This window comes from Megalobrama amblycephala, linkage group LG4, assembly GCF_018812025.1.
Source record: "Megalobrama amblycephala isolate DHTTF-2021 linkage group LG4, ASM1881202v1, whole genome shotgun sequence".
Taxonomy (NCBI): domain Eukaryota; kingdom Metazoa; phylum Chordata; class Actinopteri; order Cypriniformes; family Xenocyprididae; genus Megalobrama; species Megalobrama amblycephala.
The window spans coordinates 35169188-35190557 of record NC_063047.1 but is presented as its reverse complement, the minus strand read 5'-3'; the positions used below and the strand labels follow the sequence as shown (position 1 = coordinate 35190557).

At 36.1% G+C, this 21370-nt stretch overlaps 1 protein-coding gene across 1 annotated transcript; it reads right to left on the bottom strand.

Annotated features, from left to right (window-relative positions):
- Positions 1–1637: 1637 nt before the first annotated feature.
- tars1 (threonyl-tRNA synthetase 1) lies at positions 1638–19818 on the bottom strand. The gene is made up of 19 exons (XM_048189054.1): positions 19626–19818; positions 19240–19305; positions 18702–18892; positions 14450–14573; positions 13796–13917; positions 12997–13114; positions 12819–12883; positions 12407–12485; positions 11924–12070; positions 9083–9181; positions 8626–8792; positions 8355–8517; positions 5819–5956; positions 4204–4281; positions 4022–4122; positions 3702–3806; positions 3542–3614; positions 2811–2925; positions 1638–2138 (listed from the first exon to the last, which is right to left on the bottom strand). The coding sequence occupies exons 1-19, from the start codon at positions 19680–19682 to the stop codon at positions 1990–1992; spliced, it is 2157 nt and encodes a 718-aa protein (XP_048045011.1). The 5' UTR covers positions 19683–19818; the 3' UTR covers positions 1638–1989.
- Between the last annotated feature and the right edge of the window lie 1552 nt (positions 19819–21370).

The window sequence follows — 21370 nt, the reverse complement described above, 5'->3', positions numbered from 1 at the left end:
AGTTCATTTCCTTCAGGTATCTAAATAATGAGATATAGGACATGATGTTCATTGTTCAAACTGTTCATTCAAACCTTTAACTTTTAGCACTGTGCTACACTGCCACCACATGGCACAAGCTGCGCATTTTATTTATTTATGTATTTATTTGAATGTTATTAAGCCGTTCGTTATTTTCCCGTCGAAATAATATTAACAACAACAACAAGACATTATGAAGGAGAAAAAAAATCCTTACTTCAGCAGACACTCTTTGCAGCCACATTTTCTCCTCGTCTGTAAACTCCATTGCAGAACTGAAACCTGGAAATAATGTCTCTCAATTAATGATTGCAAGCTAATCACGTTTTAAAGGTAAAATTTATTTGCTTTGACGTCGATCAAGCAAATCTTTCAAGCAAACCAGGTTTTAGTGCAGGCCTATCTGCGATAATACAAACGAAAGTGAAAATAACCAGTATATATGCTAGCCTATTTGCTTGTTTTTCTTTGCAGTAAAATAGTTTGCAAGGAGAAAGAAACTTTTCAAATTAAAAATTGATTGATTGTGTCATTTAACCATTCTCACTTTTAAATGATAAGATCTGCATTTTAAATATAACGTTAGTGCCTGGCTGGTTATGTACATTGCTTCCTAGGCTAGCTCAGATTTACATAAGTAGGCTATACTACATTTTACTAGTGTCGACTTGTCATCTGACTCTAATAATAAGTATTAATGTCCTGTCATACGGTGTCTTTCTACATATATACAACGTTATTTTGACTTACCTTTTAAGGAAAATCCTTTAACGCAAAAAATAAATAAATCCTTTTTTCGTTAAAAACAGCCCCGTGCTCCGTTTAAACGGAAGTTTAATAGCATTTCTGTTAACCAACAGAATTGTTTTTGAGTGAACGTGAGAAAAATTATATACGTGTAACGTTAGTCTATTTGTGGGTAAACATCCTGCAAACAAATCAGCTGTCTCAGCCGGCCGCGGAAGGACGTGAGAAAAAAAAAATCGATACTTTCACTATAGCGGTTAAAATAAACTGTAATATGTTCAAAAATATCAAAAATGTTTTAAAATTAAGCCTGCTACTCGTTTACTACTCGTGTTTATCCGGTTACATGAACGGTCTGCACTCACGCGATTTCCCCTAAATCCCGCAAGTGAAAGTGAAAGTAACATTACGTTTGCTGTTGTGTCTGTCGTCTACCAGTGTGCAAATGTATTATGATGAATAGGGAATATTTAACAACGCCTTCCACGTGTATTTAACCTTCTATGAGACTAATTATGAAATTACAGCAAGAATAAAAGACTTTATATTTTACATATATTTAAAACTAAAACCTTTTTCCAAAATCATTTTTCTAAATCTGATATTTTACCTTTTTTAGGGTGCCAGTCATTTATAACTGACTTTGCCCTATGAGGGTGTGATGCGCTAGTGTCGGTTTCACTTCCTTGTTGCCAAAAATGTCAAGCACATAGATTTTAATGTCATATTGAAGGGGATGTCAATGTCATATTGGAAATACTAAAATTACTTTTTGGGGGGTTGAATAATATTATTGTATTTTAAATGCAATTTTCTTTGCATCATTTATAAATGATGATACAGTCGTTATAGCAAAAGTGAGACAAAAATGGGAAAGATATACCGTTTTATTTCATCTACAACACATCAGACCTCTTTCAGATTTTATTGTCATTTACCCATTTACATAGATTGATAGAAAAGTCCCTTTCCTATGACAAAGGATAATGGCTATTTGATAAATGAACATTAACAGGACACTTTACAGTTCTTCTGAAAAAGTTTTGACAGATCAGGTCTACAGACTTTCAGACAATTGACTGATTTGTTTTAAAATAGTCACCGATTTAAAACCGAGCCCCTGAAGCACAGATCAGTTGAGAGGTTATTGATCATCTATGCAGAAGAGCAGCACACTGTTGCCCAGTGGCATCTGAGCATTTGGCAGGAGGTGTAGGGATTTCAGAATTCCTCCTCTGCGTTTCGAGTTCTTGAGGCCTTCAGCTCCTTGAGGCGCTCCATGCAGTCCATCAGACTCCTCTCTCCGTGCACCTTGTTGTCACGAGTCCTAACATTCACAGTGTCACTGCTCTTCTCCTTCTCACCCACCACTGTCATTGCATAAACAGTAAAAGTTAGAATCACAATCACTTCGTGACAACTTTATTTATCTGTAAACATACTTGCAGCTGACATTTGTTAATTAAAATATCAGAGAAACAAATGCAATTTTAATTTAAAGTGCCCCTTTAATTCAATTTAAATTTTCTTATAATAAACAGTGTTGCATTACACCATGTCTGAAATGGTTTGATCAAGGATTTGGTCTCTCTAAACCTCTCCTTTCCAACACTGCTCTGATTGGTGAGATGGCCCAGTCTGTTTTGATTCGTCTACAGCTTACAGGATGTGTAACTGGCATTCCCATATGTGAATTTCATTTCCAGAGAGTCAGTAACTCCATTTGTTGTGCACTTTGAAACTTTGCAGACTTTATACATTCACAAACAGCTATTTGATACACTACACAAAAGGAACTAGCCTAAAAAGCATAATAGGTGCACCTTAAGTTAGTGAGAATCAGTCATGGTTTGCTTGTGTCGTTTTTGGTTTACGAAACACAAGAGCAATTATATACATAGTGGCCTTTATTTTGGCACCAACTATAAAAGAGAAATATGGGCAAAAACACAATTTACAGTAGTAAACAGGAACAAGCCATGATTTTTACAGTGTCTATCAAAATAAAACCATTTTTCTAATGTTAATGTTGGATCACTCACCTAAAATGAAATTGTACTGAGCTAACTGGGCATTTCTGATCTTCTTGTTCAGTGTGCAGCCTGGATCCAGGTCCACATCCGTCATCAACCCTCCCTTATGGAACTCATGTTGTACCTGAGATTGACAAGAGCTTTTTTAAATTCTAATTATGACCTGGTAGTTCATGCTGGAATCAGAGCGAACAGATAATAGTGTATGGTAAATTGTGAGCAGAAAAGATATGCGTGATTTATCGTAGAGATTAAAACAGTATGGGGATTTAAAGGTGCCCTGGAACCAGTTTTCACAAGATGTAATATAAGTCTAAGGTGTCCCCTGAATGTGTCTGTGAAGTTTCAGCTCAAAATACCCCATAGATTTTTTTTAATTAATTTTTTTAACTGCCTGTTTTGGGGCATCATTAACTATGCACCGATTCAGGCTGCGGCCCCTTTAAATCACGCTTTTTTTTTAAAAAGAAATTAATACTTTTATTCAGCAGTTGAATTTGATCAAATGTGACAGTAAAGACATTTATAATATTACAAAAGATTTGTATTTCAAATAAATGCTGTTCTTTTGAACCTTCTATTCATCAAAGAATCCTATAAAAAAATGTATCACGGTTTCCACAAAAATATTAAGCAGTACAACTGTTTTTGGCATTGATAATAATATGAAATATTTCTTGAGCACCAAAATATCAGAAGTAACAGATATTGATGTATCATAAAATGCAAGCAGAACTTACTCTCTGGGCGTACTCATCACAAGTGGGTCCTACGGGCACCACCATCACCTGACGTGGGGACAGCCACAGTGGCCTGTGAGACACCAAAGCAGGAGAATTTATTAGCACATATGGTGTGAGATTAAACTTAATCTTGGTAGAGTCTCTTCCTTAACTATACCATTTTCCGCCATAGTTTTCAGTCAGGATAGCGATCATACGTTCCACTGAACCCAGGATTGCTCTGTGGATGATCACAGGTCTCTTCTTGTCATCACCATCATGGCTGAAGACAGAGAAGATGTGGTTTACAGGTTCAGCAAATTAGACAGCTGACAATCATGAAGTGAAATGCAGGAGGAGTGTAGTAATCAAATGTAACCACAAAATGTCACTGTTGTACAGGGAACAAAAAAAAAGGTCTCTGGCTCTACTCAGGTTTTCAAATGTCCTTAACATTATATACAAGCAAAGATGTAACATTTTCTTGATTAAACATACCTTACAAAAGTGAGATTGAAACGAATAGGCAACTGAAAGTCCAGCTGAATGGTGGCACATTGGTGATACCTGCCAATGGCATCCTTTATCTGAATATCAATCTGAATGACAGAAAATACTTGAGTTGAGTGTAAAGTCTTTTTATAAGTGTCATAAATTTTGCTTGATTTATCTGTATGTACCTTTGGTCCGTAGAAAGCTCCATCACCAGGATTCAGAACCCATTTCTCTCCAAAATCATTCAGGCTGTTCTCCAGTTGCTAAAACAATTAACGAGGGGACATGATATAAAGTCAACTAGATAAGACGTGTGTGGTTTATCATGCATATCATAAGAGATTAACTGTATTAAACACTAATAAAAATGATACATTCTTACAAATTGATGAGATGTTATGATAATGGTAAAATTACACCTTATATTATATACACTACGGTTCAAAAGTATGGGGTTGGTAGGATTTTTAAAAAAGAAATTAATACTTTTATTCAGTAAAGATGCATTAAATTCATCAAATGTGACAGTAAATCTCAGAATCTCTCAGACTACAATTTGCATTTAGAAGGATGTACTGTTACTCCATCCACAACAGTTAAAGACCTGTGTGTTATATTAGACAGCAACTTGTCCTTCGAAAATCATATTTCATATGTTACAAAAACAGCCTTCTTCCACCTCAGAAACATCGCTAAGCTATGGAACATGTTATCGGTTTCTGATGCAGAAAAATTTGTTCATGCATTCATGATGTATAGATGAATTACTAGCTGGTTGTCCTGCTTCCTTTATGAACAAGCTACAATTAGTCCAAAATGCAGCTGCTAGAGTTTTTACCAGGTCAAGAAAAAATGATCATATTACACCAACTTTATCATCTCTACACTGGTTACCTATTAAGTTCCATATCGATTATAAAGTATTGCTACTGACTTATAAGGCTCTAAATGGTTTAGCTCCTGTATACTTAACCGAACTTCTATCTTCCTACAATCCTTCACGCTCTTTAAGATCACAAACTCTGGGCTTCTGGTTGTACCTAGGATATCTAAATCCACTAAAAGAGGGAGAGCGTTTTCATTATATATCCTAACTATTGTTAATATGTAATCATTATTTCCAGGAGCTCATTGCTTCTACCTTCAATTAATCTGCTAACAGTGATTGTAAATTAAATTTGCCTAAATTATTACATTGTTAGCTAACTGCATGATTATATGTACATTTCTGAAACCACATACATTGGACAGTCACCTCTAATACCAGATTCTTTAAATTGTAATGTTGACATGCATTCTCTGTAAAGCTGCTTTGAAACGATATGTATTGTGAAAAGCGCTATACAAATAAATGTGAATTGAATTAAATACATAATGTTACAAAAGACTTATATTTCAAATAAGTTCTGTTCTTTTGAACTTTCTATATATCAAGGAATCATGAAAAAAAAAAAAAAAAAAAAATCACCAATAATAATAAATGTTTCTTGAGCATCAAGTCAATATTAGAATGATTTCTGAAGGATCATGTGACACTAAAAACTGGAGTAATAGCTGCTAAAATTCAGCTTTGCCATCACAGGAAAAATAAATAAAATATTAAAATAGAAAACAGTTGTTTAAAATTGTAATAATATTTCACAATATTATAGTTTTTACTGATTTCTGATCAAATAAATGCAGCCTTGGTGTATTCTTTCAAAAACATTATGGAAATCTTACCAACCCTAAACTTTTGAACAATAGTTTGCATGGACATTGGTTTAGGACACGGAGTTCATGGAAAGTTTCAAATTCTACCTTCTCAGCCTGGTCCCACACTTCAGGTTCTCCTAGGAATTTCTCTGGCCTGGTGGAGAGGTTCAATTTGAAGGTGAAACCAAACACATCATACACCGTACGCAGGAAGTCGAGACAACCCTTTATCTCTGACTCAATCTGATAGGAGTAAAAGTAAGAAGGTAAGGAGAAAAATTACCTCTTGTGTGCAATTCAAACAAACAATGTATTAATGTGCTCATGAACCAAACAGTCCTTTACACCAATAATTTTCCCATGGCTTTTGTTTGTGATTACTAAATAAGGATTCTTAAAGGTCCAGTTTTTCGTGGTTTTTTGAAGCTTTGATTGTGTTTATAGTGTGCAATATAACATGTGTTCATGTTTCGCGTGTAAAAAAAACACAGCATTTTTCACATAATTTACTTATATGTATACCGCTGTTTCCACTGTCATAAAAACGGGCTGATGACTTCCTTGTTCTATGAAGTCCCTCCTTCAGAAATACGTAACGAGTTCTGATTGTGCCAGCGGTTCCTGTGTTGTGATTCGACAGCAGTTTAGCGCATCTTGCCCGGAAAGGTCACGCCTCTTACCATAACGTGGAGATGCACGCGCTCAGTGTTATTGTAAACATGTCTTTACTTTTACCCTATCAATTTGAGCCGGAATCAGACCCGGTGATTGGACTGCGGGATGAAAATAACAGCGTTTCGACGACATGGCGACAAACACACTCTACAAACGCAACTGTTTTAGTGACGTCATTAAAGAAGGAAGTAGAGGGATGTAGTCCAAACTGGCCGTTCGATGTAGGCGACTTCTGTTAAATAAAATATCTCGCTTGGCATTGAACTTTGAGCTTTAAAATTTTACAGATTTTATTTATACTCTAACAACAACATTACACACTAACTAAAGTTTGAAACATGGGATCACGAAGAACGGGACCTTTAAAATAATTCTACAGAGATCACTCATGAAGAGCAAAATCAAATATATTTATATTCGCAATAGATATTATGTATTTAGGATTTTAGTCATTTCAATGACTTCTTCAGGTTGGGGAACCATGAAAATATGAGGTCACAAAAAAGCATTGTGTATTCAAAATTAATTAGTTCTGGTTCTCAAGTCTGATTGGCTGAGAGCCTTTTCCAGCCATGCAATATTCTACCAATATCACACAGAAAACGTTTCACAATTTGTGTCAGTCTGCTTGTTTCTGCCAAATCTATGCTGGCAGAATTTCTCACAGCAAGTGTCAATGGTGAAGGAGCAAACCCACTCCAGTTTTTACAGATACTACTGTTATTGTGTCACAGAATATAGAACACGAGTTGTAGAATGTAGTTGTTTAGACCTCAAATATGCAATTTATATATAACACATGGTGTCTATTTGAACATTCGTTTAGCCGTATTCGGAGATGTGAGCTCCAGGCCATCAGCAGCCGTTCATCGCTCATGTACCCGCCAAGAACAGCTTCATCTCGGGAATTTGTCATTGACTCTTATGTAGATAGTGGCTAAAACATAAGATATAATTTGTTTTGGGTATATCAAACTGGCAATCTTTGGTCTAATTAATCTATTACTTGTTCCAGAGCAAATTGATTTGTCTAAGGGCAAGCTTAAGTTTCATAACTTTAGATTATTATTTCACTCAAATCCTGTACTAACTAGAGCACTGCATTTGTACTTTTGACTGAATTGTTTGCTTGTTTTTATCTCCTATTGTACAAACTTCTTATACTTTTTATAATGGCTATTATTGTTAATTTAAACATTGTTCAATAAATAGTATTTTATTTTATATAAAACATTTGCCATAATTTATATTGAGAAAAGGTCTGTTAGTGATTGTGACTGACATTATTATGCCTGTTCATTATTATGCCTGTAGATGGCGGCAAAGACTGTCTTTATGAGTGTGTCAGTAACAAAGACTTGTATATTGAAAAGGAATGGAAACAATGTTGTAAACAAGAATGTTATCTTTTCTTTAAACAACACCTTATAAGATTCAGCGGACAAATGCACTGACTAAATCCTTATAACTGTTAAAAGGATATCAAGACAAGATTGATATCAAGATTGATTTTTTATGATGAATAAGACTGACCTGAAAAATAAATGCTATAGGCCTATCAGATGCAGGTAATAAACTGGCTTAAGTTGATCTCTTTCTCATTATACTCTATATAATACAATAAGCTTCAATGAAGCAACTCAGCGTTCCTTCTTTTTAGTAGTTCTAAAGTGACGTTTTAGAATTAGTAACGGAAGCTTGGGCTCAACTGTTAAACTGTCAACTTGAGATTTGAATCCATGGTGGAAGGAAGTAGCTCTGCACAAAAGAGGGTTTTTAAAGACACTCTGTTGTTGTTTCTTATATATTTACACACTTGTGCTGTCGAACCGTTATATAAAAGCAATAATCATACTCGTAGTCATGTGATATGACTCTATATCAGCACGGCTGTGATTAACTCCAGCCATACTGATATAAAGCCATATCGCACTCCTACTGGTGTGATATTTCTCATGTAACATGCCTGGTCCATTGAGCAGAAGATGTGAGCGTCGTCTTGTTGGAAGCGTCTGACTCTTGTCAGGCCAGTCAGAGCTCCAGACAGTTCGTTACGGTGCAAGACCCCAAAGTCTGCCAGACGCAGGGGCAGCTCCCTCCATGAGCGTGGCCGGTGGTCAAACATCAGACTGGAAAACAAGGAAAAAGTATATATATATTGTCAATGCCTGTTGTTATTATTAAACACTTTAAAACTTCTGTTGCTTAACATTAGTGCATATAGAAAGATTGTGTACCAGTGACCAGGGCAGTTCATGGGCTTGAGAGCAAAGATCTCCTTCTCCACCTCAAAAGAGAACATGTTTTCGCTGTAGTGCTGCCAGTGTCCTGAGGTTTGCCACAGTTTGCTGTTGTAGATGTTCGGAGTGACCACTTCCTGGAATCCCCTCTTTCTGTATTCACTCTACAAAGTAAAATATACCACAGTACAACAAAAACAGTCCATGAAAATAAATATTCAAGTGGTTTGCCCACAATCATTACCGGGGTCCTTGAAGTGGACCGACCTATCCATTACATGGTCTACTGAACCATGACATCCATAAAATGCAATTTAGCATATCCTAATAGACCTCTGCAAACCCGACTCCACATCACACTCTTGTTTTGTTGGCTATTGTAATTTTTTTAAATGGACGATATCAGCTCTGTAGTAACAGAATAAACTATGAATTCGAAATGGGGGAAACTCACCCTAATAAACTCGATCAGCGTATTATAGATGTAGGCTCCTTTAGGGAGGAAGAAACAGCTACCTGGGCTCAGGTCGTGGAAGAAAAACAAGTCTTGCTCCTGGAAAGACCAAAGCAAGAGAGTGTGTAAAACATTAAAGGTTAGAGAAACAATTATGACACAGATCTGAAATCTAATACAAATTACAGGAGGATACAAAGAAAAAGAACAAGAGAAGTTCAAACGAGCAAGAGAGACAAAAAAAAATAGGACAAATGGCTGATTACGCTCTAGCTTTTGTTGTGACAAAGTGTTCCCTGTGCACCCATCAGCATGCCCATGAACAGATGGCACATTAAGGAGACAGACATCTGCCTTCTTTATAGGCACAGTCCCTGCTCCCCAAACAGCCCACCTATCAGACCGGTCTTCAGTCACCCCAGTGAGACACCCTACACAGTGCATCAAATGGGGGGTTGGGGGGCAACTTTCTGCTCAAGTCATTAGAACACCAAGGCGTCCACATGTCCTCCATTGTGAGCAGTTTTGTCCCCAAAATGTTTGGTGGAAAAGGGCTGCTTTATATTCATTTGTCCACTGCTGATTTCTTTATAATTATTCACTTGCAGTAAGAATGGGCATTCATGTTACTGCTGGATTTATGATTTAAGTACCCTACTGGGTAGCACTTTATTTTACAGTACGTGTACTTTCCTGGTACTTTCCTGGTACATACAGGTAAAAGAGTGGTAACACAAGGTACTTACTTGACATGTATGTACATGGAAACTTATAAGAAACACTGCTGTACTTTCCTATGGTACATACATGGTAATTACTTTGTATAGACAAGTGTTGGGTAATACCATATAGTGTCCGTATATGGTAACTATCAGACACATTACTGTACTTACTAATGGTATGTACATGGTAAATATTTTGTACTTACAGACAAGTGTGGATAATAACAGGCACTTATGTGTGGTAAGTAGTAAGACACTTTACTGTACTTACTAGTGGTATATACATGGTAACTATGTTGTACTCACGGACAAGTGTGGACACAAATAACTGACACAGTGTGTGTATGTTAACAACAGTACAAAACAGAGGCTTTCCAAATAGTGTTGTTTTCTCACTGATGCCATTTACAAAATTCTCAAGAAATAAAGTAATTGTTTTGCTGCATGTACTTTATGTAGTGTTTTATGAACTGGTAATGCTAAATTGCTCTCCACAACAGTGCATCTTATTTTACAGTCCTTACTAGTTAATATGCTTAAGCTTATTATTACAAAAGGTTAAAGAGCTGATAATTCCTATGTAATGTTTATGTACAAGGATGCACTTTATTTTACAGTCCTATTTCCATGTACTTACTATGAATGTACTAGTGAATATACCAGTTAGTTAATGCGTAAGTTACACATTACTTAGTTTGGGGGGGGCAATGATTCACTTAAATGATTGGTCCAATATGGGTATTTTGATGACATACATACAGATCATTAACACTACAACTGTACTTGGTATACTCAGTTGTCATGTGTCAAAAGCCTTGCTTAAAAGGACTACTTTATAAGTATTAAGTGCTGTATAGTTACTGCAGTGTATCATTTTGGTAAGCACATTTGTTTCACAGTAGTTAAGTAAGTGTCCATTATGTGTGTCCACACTTGTCCGTGAGTACAACATAGTTACCATGTATATACCACTAGTAAGTACAGTAATGTGTCTTACAAGTTACCATAAATAAGTGCCTGCTATTATCCACACTTGTCCATAAGTACAACATAGTTACCATGTACATACCATTAGTAAGTACAGTAATGTGTCTGTTAGTTAGACACTATAAGTAAGTGCCTGTTATTACCCAACACTTGTCTATACAAAGTAATTATCATGTATGTACCATTGGAAAGTAAAGCAGTGTTTCTTATTAGTTTCCATGTACATACATGTCAGGTAAGTACCTTGTGTTACCACTCTTTTACCTGTATGTACAATATGTACAACATAATTACTATATATGTACCAGGAAAGTACACGTATGTAAAATAAAGTGCTACCCACTACGGTTAAAAAAGTTTGGGGTAATTTTTTTTTTTATTATTCAGCAAGGATGCATTAAATTGATCAAAACTGAGTGGGATGGTATTTTTTTTTAGAATATTACAAAAGATTTCTAATTCTAATAAATGTGGTTCTTTTGAGCTTTCTTTTCATCAAAGAATCCTGAAACAGTTTTCAATATTGATAATAAGAAATATTTCCTGAGCAGCTAATCATCATATTTCTGAAGGATAATAATTTGTTTCTGAAAACTCAACTGTGCCATCACAAACAACATTTCAAAATATAATAACATAGAAAAGTCATTTTTAAATTCTAAAATAAATTAAAAAATCTAATTTATGATATTATTGTTTTTACTGTGTGTTTGATCAAATAAATGCAACCTTGGTTTTGAAAGCATTATTTCAAAAACAAACAAACACAAAAAATCCTACCGACCCTAAACATTTGAATGGTAGAGTATGAAAGACTTTTTGGTTAAGAGTATGCATGAGCCAGTACTGTGCACCATTAGTATATTTAATCCCTGTCACCCAAGTGTTTAAATAAAGCATGATTTACATAATCCATAGGAGGGGATACCACTGACGCAGCATTTTGCGTGGCCGTGGCATAAATATATTATATATATAAACATTTTTGTGATGTGCTGCATATTTCATGTATATTTTTGGCTTATTGAACAGTACCTCTGTCTGTTTATTGTAAAAATCCACTACATATTTCAGATGAGCGATGGGTTTTTTGATCCTGTATTCACATACATTTTCAGACATCTACTCATACCCGTCCCAGTTTGCGATGATCCCTGTTCTTGGCTTCTTCCTGGAATTTCTCCCATTCTTTCAGCATCTTGGGATCAGGGAAAGAGATGCCATAGATCCTTTGCAGGCTCTCCATATCAGCTTTTCCCTCCCAGTACGTAGAGGAATTCTGTGATGCACATCATACGTGTTATTTGGGATTATACCAGGGGTGGCAACTGTCGGTCCTGGAGAGCCACAGTCCTGCAGATTTTGTGTCACCCCAATCAAACACACCTGAACAAGCTAATTAAGGTCTGAAGGGATACTAGGAAGCTACGGTCAGGTGAGTTTTTATCAGGGTTGGAGCTAAACTCTATAGGACTGTGGCTCTCCAGGACTGGAGTTCGCCACCCCTGGATTTATACATCATGCTGTAAAGACAATATGCCTCATGTACAGATTAAGATAACAGGACATAGAAGATTGTTATTGAAACCATTTAGATAAGGACTGAATTGTGCACCTTGTGAATCTTTAAGGCCTTGATCTTTCCTGTATGTCTTACATGAGGCCCTCTGCACAGATCGATCAAAGGCCCACACCTACAGAAGCAGCAACAAAACAAACGTGTAAAAAACAAGGTATAAATATACTGTATATAGACTACCATTCAAAAGCTTAATATTTTTGTGGAAACCATAAATATTTTTTTTCTTCAGCATTTTTTGATGAATAGAAAGCTCTTTTGTAACAATGTGAATGTCTTTATTGATCAATTTAATGTGTCCTTGCTGAAATATTAATTTCTTTCAACAACAAAAACAACAACAACAAAAAAATCATACAAACCACACACTTTTGAAGAGCAGTGCAAGTACACATGAAAAAAGTTGATAAGCACAAAAAAACAAGGTTTTTGCAACCAAAAATCAGACCTGTAAACTGTAGTTGTTGGGGTGGTAACCTTTTCATTCAGAATCCTGCACTTGAACTTGTTATACTAGAAGAACAAGAGAAGCAGATTTCACCGGTCTGAACTTCAAGGTTAAGGGTGTTAAGGGTTTATTCATGGCATGAGCTTATATTTCTCGATTTTAGAAAGGAAGCACCTACCTTGAACATCTCCAACAGAGTCTCCTTCTTTACCTCCAGCCTCTCAAAGGGCTGCTTCTCTTTGATGATCTTCTTACACAAGTTCTCCAAACATGGGAAATCATTACTCGATACACCTCTGAGAACCGGCAGACGAGGAAGGGAGAGGATAGAGAAATTAAAGTACACAAAGGTGCACAGGTTTCATTACAAAACATAAGCCCTTCTTAAATAAAAACTAAGAATAACCAAACACCTCACAGATGTCACCAACTAAAAAACTTTTTCAACCAGCAGTCAACTTTTATGACAAAGCAATGCTTTTTCAGTAAACTACCTGTTCTGGACCAGACAGAGCCACACTAACAAACAAGACAGAGCTTGACAGTGATATTATCAAAATGAATAACATTTGCATAAATTGACATTCAACAAGTAAATTACTGCATTTATTATGTTCCTTGCTGCTTATCTAAAGCCACTGCACTGGTCCTGGTCAAACAAAAGGTCAAGTAATTGTTGAAAGGGATTAAAAAAAGAGGACAAAATGTTTTATTTCTTGAACAGCTGCTTGGCATAATTTCTAACCACAGATGAATTAATGTGACTTTCAAGCTCTGACTGACAGTTTTAAATAATAGATAGTAAATGGCCATAACAATGACTTGCATTAGCTTGGATGAGCACAGTCATGCGAGGCACATTGTTACTCGACACCTGTAGTCTCCTCTGTAATACTACTGTTCTGTTGATGAACAACCCAAATTATTCTAATAAAGAAAATCTAAAGAAAAAGCAAGAAAGAATATGTTTGACTTACTCAGTTTCAAGAAACATATCATAGTAAAAGCCATTCTCAATGGGTGGTCCGTAACAAAGGCAGCCTCCATAGACTTTCTCCATGGCCTCTCCCATTATGTGGGCACTGGAGTGCCAATAAACCTAAAGAGAACACATTTGTTTTCTGAAATAACATGAAAATATGCACTCTTTCAATCACTTATTAAATAAAATAACTTATAAAATAAACATTGTCTCCATGCCTACAAATGCAGTACTATGGTGACATTTCATTTGTGGTGTGGTCACTGCTACTGCAGACAAGTGTTCATTAACGAGGACCTATTATGCCCTTTTGCAAATTCTTGATTTTACTAGAATAGATTTTCATGCTTGAATGTCCAAAATCACATTATTTTTCACATATTTTACATAGTGGCAGCAATGTAAAATATGAAAAGCACAATGTTCTCTGATCGGTTGGACCAGTGTGTTGTGAGTGGTCGATAGCTTTCAGCAATTTCAATGTTGCAGTTTTAGCATGAAAAAGGTCTGCAAAGTGCTTTGCAGACCTTTTTCATGCTAAAACTGCAACATTACACACTAAATAAAGTTGAAAATGAAAAAAAAAAAAAAAAAAGAAGCATCATAGGACCTCTATAAACAAACTTTTAGAACACTCTACTACACTTACTGCTTGTGCTTCTTCGTCATCAAATTTGAGAAACACTAGACTGCAGTCTTCCTCTAAGGGCCGGTCCAGATCCCACACCCCATTGTTCACTTTCGAGATCACAGTATTATCAGCAAGGCCTTGGCTGTTAAATAAAAACACGTTGTAATATTATACATTGTGATTACAAGTTAGTTGCATAAGTTGGAAGTACAATGAAATCAAGCAATTCACTAAGAAAACAATTTTTAGTGCCTTTCAATGAGACTAAACAGAAGTTTAAATTGTAGCAAGCAATCTCAATAGATTTGCCTTTAAAAAACACTTGTATATAACATAATATGACATGTTGTCTTAAAATAAATTCACATCTTCTTTGCATTTCACCTCTGCTCAAGATTGTTTCCTGTCTGGCTTTCCAAAAAACCTGGCATTGTACACTATGAATATGGCTGGCTCTGTGACAAATTGCTTATGTTATGTTCTTCTATTGTAAGTTGCTCTGAATAACAGGGTCTGCTAAATGCATAAATGTAACCCAAATTCACTGCACTTGCTGGGTCGATATTTCTATTGAATTGCTCAGACAAACAGAGCAATGTTTTGACTGCACCACAAAGCCTGCAGTGTTTATAAGTTGTCACAAAGGCTCCAAAACTATAGCAAGGAGTCAAAAGGTAGGTATCGTTTGATAGAAAACTTTTTAAAAATTAACTACATTTGAACATTCTCATGCTGAGAAACTGCTGATAAAATGCAAAAAAAAAAAAGATGTAATTTATTATAATTTTACATATCTTTCTTATTTGACATGCAATAACTCAGGAAGGAAATAAAGTAGGAGGACCACTCTTTTTTGGTGAAGTTCTCCTGCATATTAGCTGCATCTGGATCAAATTGTGGTGACAGCATAGTAATCAAAGGTTACAGCATTTGGAAACAAGGTAGCCTTTTTGTTTAACCCTTGACACCCCCCTAATGGGCATTTTTAAAATCGTTCCTCCTTGATGAATATCTCGTGATCTGTGCAAGGGATTATGTTTATTTTGGACTCATTTCAATCAGGAGCATCTACTGTAAGTAATGATGTGCCATTTTCTATGATCTATTTCATGAAGTTGTAAGCGAACACGCCACATGAAAGCTACATTTGATTTTAGTTAGCACCTGTGGGGTTTTATGTGTCATAACTCTGTGAGGAATATCTTGTGATAGGACCATTTTAATCATGAAAAATAATCGTGCAAATAATGATGTGCCATTTTCTACAATCGGAGCATTGTTTCATGAAGTTACAAGCGGAAATGTGACATACAAACAGTAAAAACAGAATGCAATGATGTGGAAGTTTCAAATTTCAATATTTTATTCAGAATACAACATAGATGACATATCAAACGTTTAAACTGAGAAAATGTATCATTTTAAGGGAAAAATACGTTGATTTTAAAATTTCATGGCATCAACACATCTCAAAAAAGTTGGGACAAGGCCATGTTTACCACTGTGTGGCATCCCCTCTTCTTTTTATAACAGTCTGCAAACGTCTGGGGACTGAGGAGACAAGTTGCTCAAGTTTAGGAATAGGAATGTTGTCCCATTCTTGTCTAATACAGGCTTCTAGTTGCTCAACTGTCTTCTTTGTCGCATCTTCCTCTTTATGATGCTCCAAATGTTTTCTATGGGTGAAAGATCTGGACTGCAGGCTGGCCATTTCAGTACCTGGATCCTTCTTTTACACAGCCATGATGTTGTAATTGATGCAGTATGTGGTCTGGCATTGTCATATTGGAAAATGCACGGTCTTCCCTAAAGAGACGACATCTGGATGGGAGCATATGTTGTTCTAGAACTTGGATATACCTTTCAGCACTGATGGTGACTTTCCAGATGTGTAAGCTGCCCATGCCACACGCACTCATGCAACTCCATACCATCAGAGATGCAGGCTTCTGAACTGAGCGCTGATAACAACTTGGGTTGTCCTTGTCCTCTTTAGTCTGGATGACATGGTGTCCCAGTTTTCCAAAAAGAACTTCAAATTTTGATTCGTCTGACCACAGAACAGTTTTCCACTTTGCCACAGTCCATTTTAAATGAGCCTTGGCCAAGAGAAAACACCTGCGCGTCTGGATCATGTTTAGATATGGCTTATTTTTTGACCTATAGAGTTTTAGCCGGCGACGGCTAATGGCACAGTGGATTGTGTTCACCGACAATGTTTTCTGGAAGTATTCCTGAGTCCATGTTGTGATTTCCATTACAGTAGCATTCCTGTATGTGATGCAGTGCCGCCTAAGGGCCCGAAGATCACGGGCATCCAGTATGGTTTTCCGGCCTTGACCCTTACGCACAGAGATTGTTCCAGATTCTCTGAATCTTTGGATGATATTATGCACTGTAGATGATGATAACTTCAAACTCTTTGCAATTTTTCTCTGAGAAACTCCTTTCTGATATTGCTCCACTTTTTCGCCGCAGCATTGGGGGAATTGGTGATCCTCTGCCCATCTTGAATTCTGAGAGACACTGCCACTCTGAGAGGCTCTTTTTATGCCCAATCATGTTGCCAATTGACCTAATAAGTTGCAAATTGGTCCTCCAGCTGTTCCTTATATGTACATTTAACTTTTCCGGCCTCTTATTGCTACCTGTCCCAACTTTTTTGGAATGTGTAGCTCTCATGAAATCCAAAATGAGCCAATATTTGGCATGACATTTCAAAATGTCTCACTTTCAACATTTGATATGTTATCTATATTCTATTGTGAATAAAATATAAGTTTATGAGATTTGTAAATTTTTGCATTCCTTTTTTATTCACAATTTGTACAGTGTCCCAACTTTTTTGGAATCGGGTTTGTATTATTTACATACGGTTCTTGCGGGGCTTCACGTATAAAAACTTGCACAAGTTTAGTCAAAGCCCAAAACAATTATACTTGTTGTATTCTACTCCATGAGACATTTCAAATGACATATGACACATGACTATCTGAGCTGTATGATGTTTTTGACACATTGCAGTACGTAGTACAAAAAAGTGTTTCATAAATTAATTTCATAAATTATGAAAATTATTTTATTTATTTATTTATTTATCAGAAAATAACAGCACTACTTAGGAGTTAATCTAATTGGCTACATTCATTGTAAAGTTCAGACTATAGGCTTTCAAATGACACCTAGTTTGTGTTGATCAAGGCAGTATTTTTGAAAAATATGATTATTAATTTTTTTGTAGCTAGGTGGCACTCCGGTTTAGAGGGACTACTCAGCACTCATTAAAGGGTTAGTTCACCCAAAAATGAAAATTCTGTCATTTATTACTCACCCTCATGTCGTTCCACACCCATAAGACCTTCGTTCATCTTCGGAACACAAATTAAGATATTTTAGTTGAAATCTGATGGCTCTGTGAGGCCTGCATAGGGAGTAATGACATTTCCTCTCTCAAGATCCATTAATGTACTAAAAACATATTTAAATCAGTTCATGTGAGTACAGTGGTTCAATGTTAATATTAATATATGATGGCCCGATTTCAAAACACTGCTTCATGAAGCATCTGAGCACAAATGAATCAGTGTATGCGATCTGAATCATGATTCGATACACTGATTCATTTGTGCTCCGATGCTTCATGAAGCAGTGTTTTGAAATCGGCCATCACTAAACACGTCGTTATTTTGTTTTTTTTGGCGCACCAAAAATATTCTCCTCACTTTATAATATTAATATTGAGCCACTGTACTCACATGAACTGATTTAAATATGTTTTTAGTACCTTTATGGATCTTGAGAGAGGAAGTGTCATTGCTCCCTATGAAGGCCTCACGGAGCTATCAGATTTCAACTAAAATATCTTAATTTGTGTTCCGAAGATTAACGAAAGTCTTACGGGTGTGGAACGGCATGAGGAATTTTCATTTTTGGGTGAACTAACCCTTTAAGAGTTGATCAGAATGGTTGGATGCATTAAAAAGTTAAAAAGCTGAGTTTCTAAGCTTTAAAAATGATAACTATTTTGTGTTATTCCTGTCAGTGGTTGCTTAATAATTTGATTATGAATTTTTTCGATTGGGGTGGTGTAACGCCGGCGGTACACTTCGGGCTTAAAGTGTTAATTTTTTTTTTTTTTTTTTAAATACACGTACAAGATTCAAGTCAAGTTTACAAATCTTTTACAAGTGCCATTGCTAACTGTCACTGTTTCAAGCAGCTTGGCAACATTAGGACTGAAACGCTTTCCTTGTTTAGTTTAGTTACTAACCTGATGCCGCAGGCAACCTGGTACGGCGTGGTCTTCCAGGACTCCCCATCTATTACTTTTCCATCAGGCAGCGTGATCTTGATGGGCTTGCTCTCTTTTGTGGCTTTCTCAGCCAGCAGGGCATCATGTTCTGCCTTCAGCTTGTTATATATAGACAGACGCTCCTCGATGTACTGTGGTGGAGGACTCAACTATAGAGAAGAGAGAGACAAAACTCATATTATCATTATGCAAACTCTGTACATTGTTTAAAGAGCCCTTCACAGTGCATGTATCATAAATAATAAACCAAGAAGTATTGTGTTTATGAACCAAACCAAGAACATCCACCTCTGTTAAATGCATACATGCCAAATATTTTCAATATTTTCAATACTAGTCACATGCTTTAAATTTATTAAATTATACAGAGAATTCTGGAACAGCTGGAGTGATACTGGCAGTGGTCAGGTGTACTCTAGACTAATTTTAATACTAACCTCTACCTGTGTTGTTATGGGAATATGCAAGCGTTGTGATACATAACAGAAGCACCAACCTCAGCCTTGCCACCTGCATCTCCACCAGCATTCTTGTTTTTCTTCTTTCCTCCATCTTTGATATTCTGAAACAAGGGTGTGACATTCATTGGTAGTTACTGTCAATTAATTGTTCATGTCAACAAACAAAAGAGTTCAAACGTGTCACTCCACCCATTGTAAGGTGATACAGAAACCATACATGACTGCAGACCTTTAAATAACCAGAGTATATTAAAATAAACCATATTACACAGCAGTCAAACAAATAAAAAGAGCAACTTGCTCCAAAGACCCCTTAAACTATGAAAAATAAGGTATTCTGAGTTTTGACAGCAACATGCTGTGACTGTCTCAGACAGAGGACTTCACTAGCTAGTCAGCTAACTGCATGTATATCTGATACCTTCTTCTCGTCCACTTTCAGATCCTTCATTTGTTCGGTCACGCTCTCATCCGCCATAATTAGACGAAACTATCACAAGCACGAACACGTAACACGATCCAACGATTTACAGTTTAGTACAGAGCTTATACAGGACACCGGCATACACGTTTCCCGGATATCGCAGGGAAGCCAATGCTGATGCAACATTATGAATTTGGGATGTTATCCGTGATTGGTGGAAACACTGTGATTGACGTGAGTATAAACCAATCATCAGGCAGAACATTTCAGTTCTGTCGCGGTAAGATGATGCAACGCGAAAGGCATCATATAAATAGTAAGGTAGCTGTGTACTGTATATACTTCTGGCATTTGATTTCTAATTATTATATAGTGCGTAATTTTAATCAGAGTAATAATAGAAACACGAAGCTTTCTGCAGCAAAAACTGGGCTGTCCTCTCAAACAGCAATGCACTCTAGTGGCTCCTAGTGGTCAGAAATAAGAAGCGAACCTATTAATAATAACAACATAATTTCATAGTGATATACAAACAGCACCTTAGAGGCTAGTTATACAAAAGGCATTTATTTACATCGGGTATTTATAGCAACCCTTCTGGGTATGGCAGATTATTTAGCTCCAACTTATCCTTCTAACTGTAACCTTGTTTCAAGGCAAAGCTCTTGAACTGAAAGCCCTTGTGGACTGGAAAGTGTATATTTTATCAAATGGGGAGTAGGCCTAAAGGTGTTTGTGGAACTGAAGAAGGGTCATTATTTTTAGAAAAGCAATTGAAAGGTTGTTTCTTATACAGAAACCGAAGAGTTGCGATGTTAGTCGGAAATGGTATTCGTATAAAAGCCATGTTGAGAATATTTTAGTGTTTTAAATTACAGACTGGTATGGAAACCTGGGAGCGAGGAGAAAGAATATGTTGTACAGCATAGAGAGAATGGTTGAAAAATAATAGGACGCCAGAGAATAAGATGCCAAAACATAGAAAAGCAGCAAGGGTTATATCCGATTCCACACACCCACTTTACTCAGAATTTGTAATGTTTCCATCTGGAAGAAGGTAAAAGGTCCCCAAAGTTCTTTAAAATGATTGCAAACACTCTTTTATGCCAATGGCAGTTGGAATATTGAATGTAAATAAGTAAGGGTAAGCATCTTTCATGAGAATTTTTTTTTTTTTTTTTTGTTATGATTATTGTATTGTGTGTCTTTTTTGTGTATGTGTATAACTTTTGTGTCTTATACTGGTGAATAAGAATTTAGAGATTTTTTTTCTTCTTCTTTAGGATTAGGATTTACTAGAGTAGTGGGTTACACTGTTACTATTTTAAGGTGATTTGTTACAGTGTAATTACACAAATAAGTACTGTATAATATTAATTATCTACCTGTACACAGTAAAATCCACAGAGTTAAATCAACTCTGCTCAGATAACATTTGGTCCCTCTCTGAATAGTGTTAAAATAACACTGAAGCAGAGTTAAAGTTAATGAGATAATTAAGCTATTAATTCAGGGATGATTGAACATTAATGATGAACACCTGCTGTTAACAAGCAGAATAACTGAAGAAAAGAGAAACACAAGAACTACAAGTGACTTCAGCCAAAACCATTTAATTGAAATCAAAAGAAAGGTAAAAGACATTAAATCTCTCAAGATCTGAGTAAAAGATCTGATTTACTTATTACTAACCATATTGACTTTATTTCTGTCACATGTCTAAATAATTTCTTATTGAGAAT

Bases quoted from the DNA above. Each gene is read 5' to 3' on its own strand.
- tars1 (XM_048189054.1), bottom strand. From the start codon at position 19,682: ATGGCGGATGAGAGCGTGACCGAACAAATGAAGGATCTGAAAGTGGAC. The intron at 4,282-5,818 runs GTAGAATTTGAA...TAATTGTTTTAG, and splicing joins TGTGGGACCAGGCTGAGAAG to CAACTGGAGAACAGCCTGAA. The intron at 4,123-4,203 runs GTACATACAGAT...TCTGTCATTCAG, and splicing joins GAGCTTTCTACGGACCAAAG to ATTGATATTCAGATAAAGGA.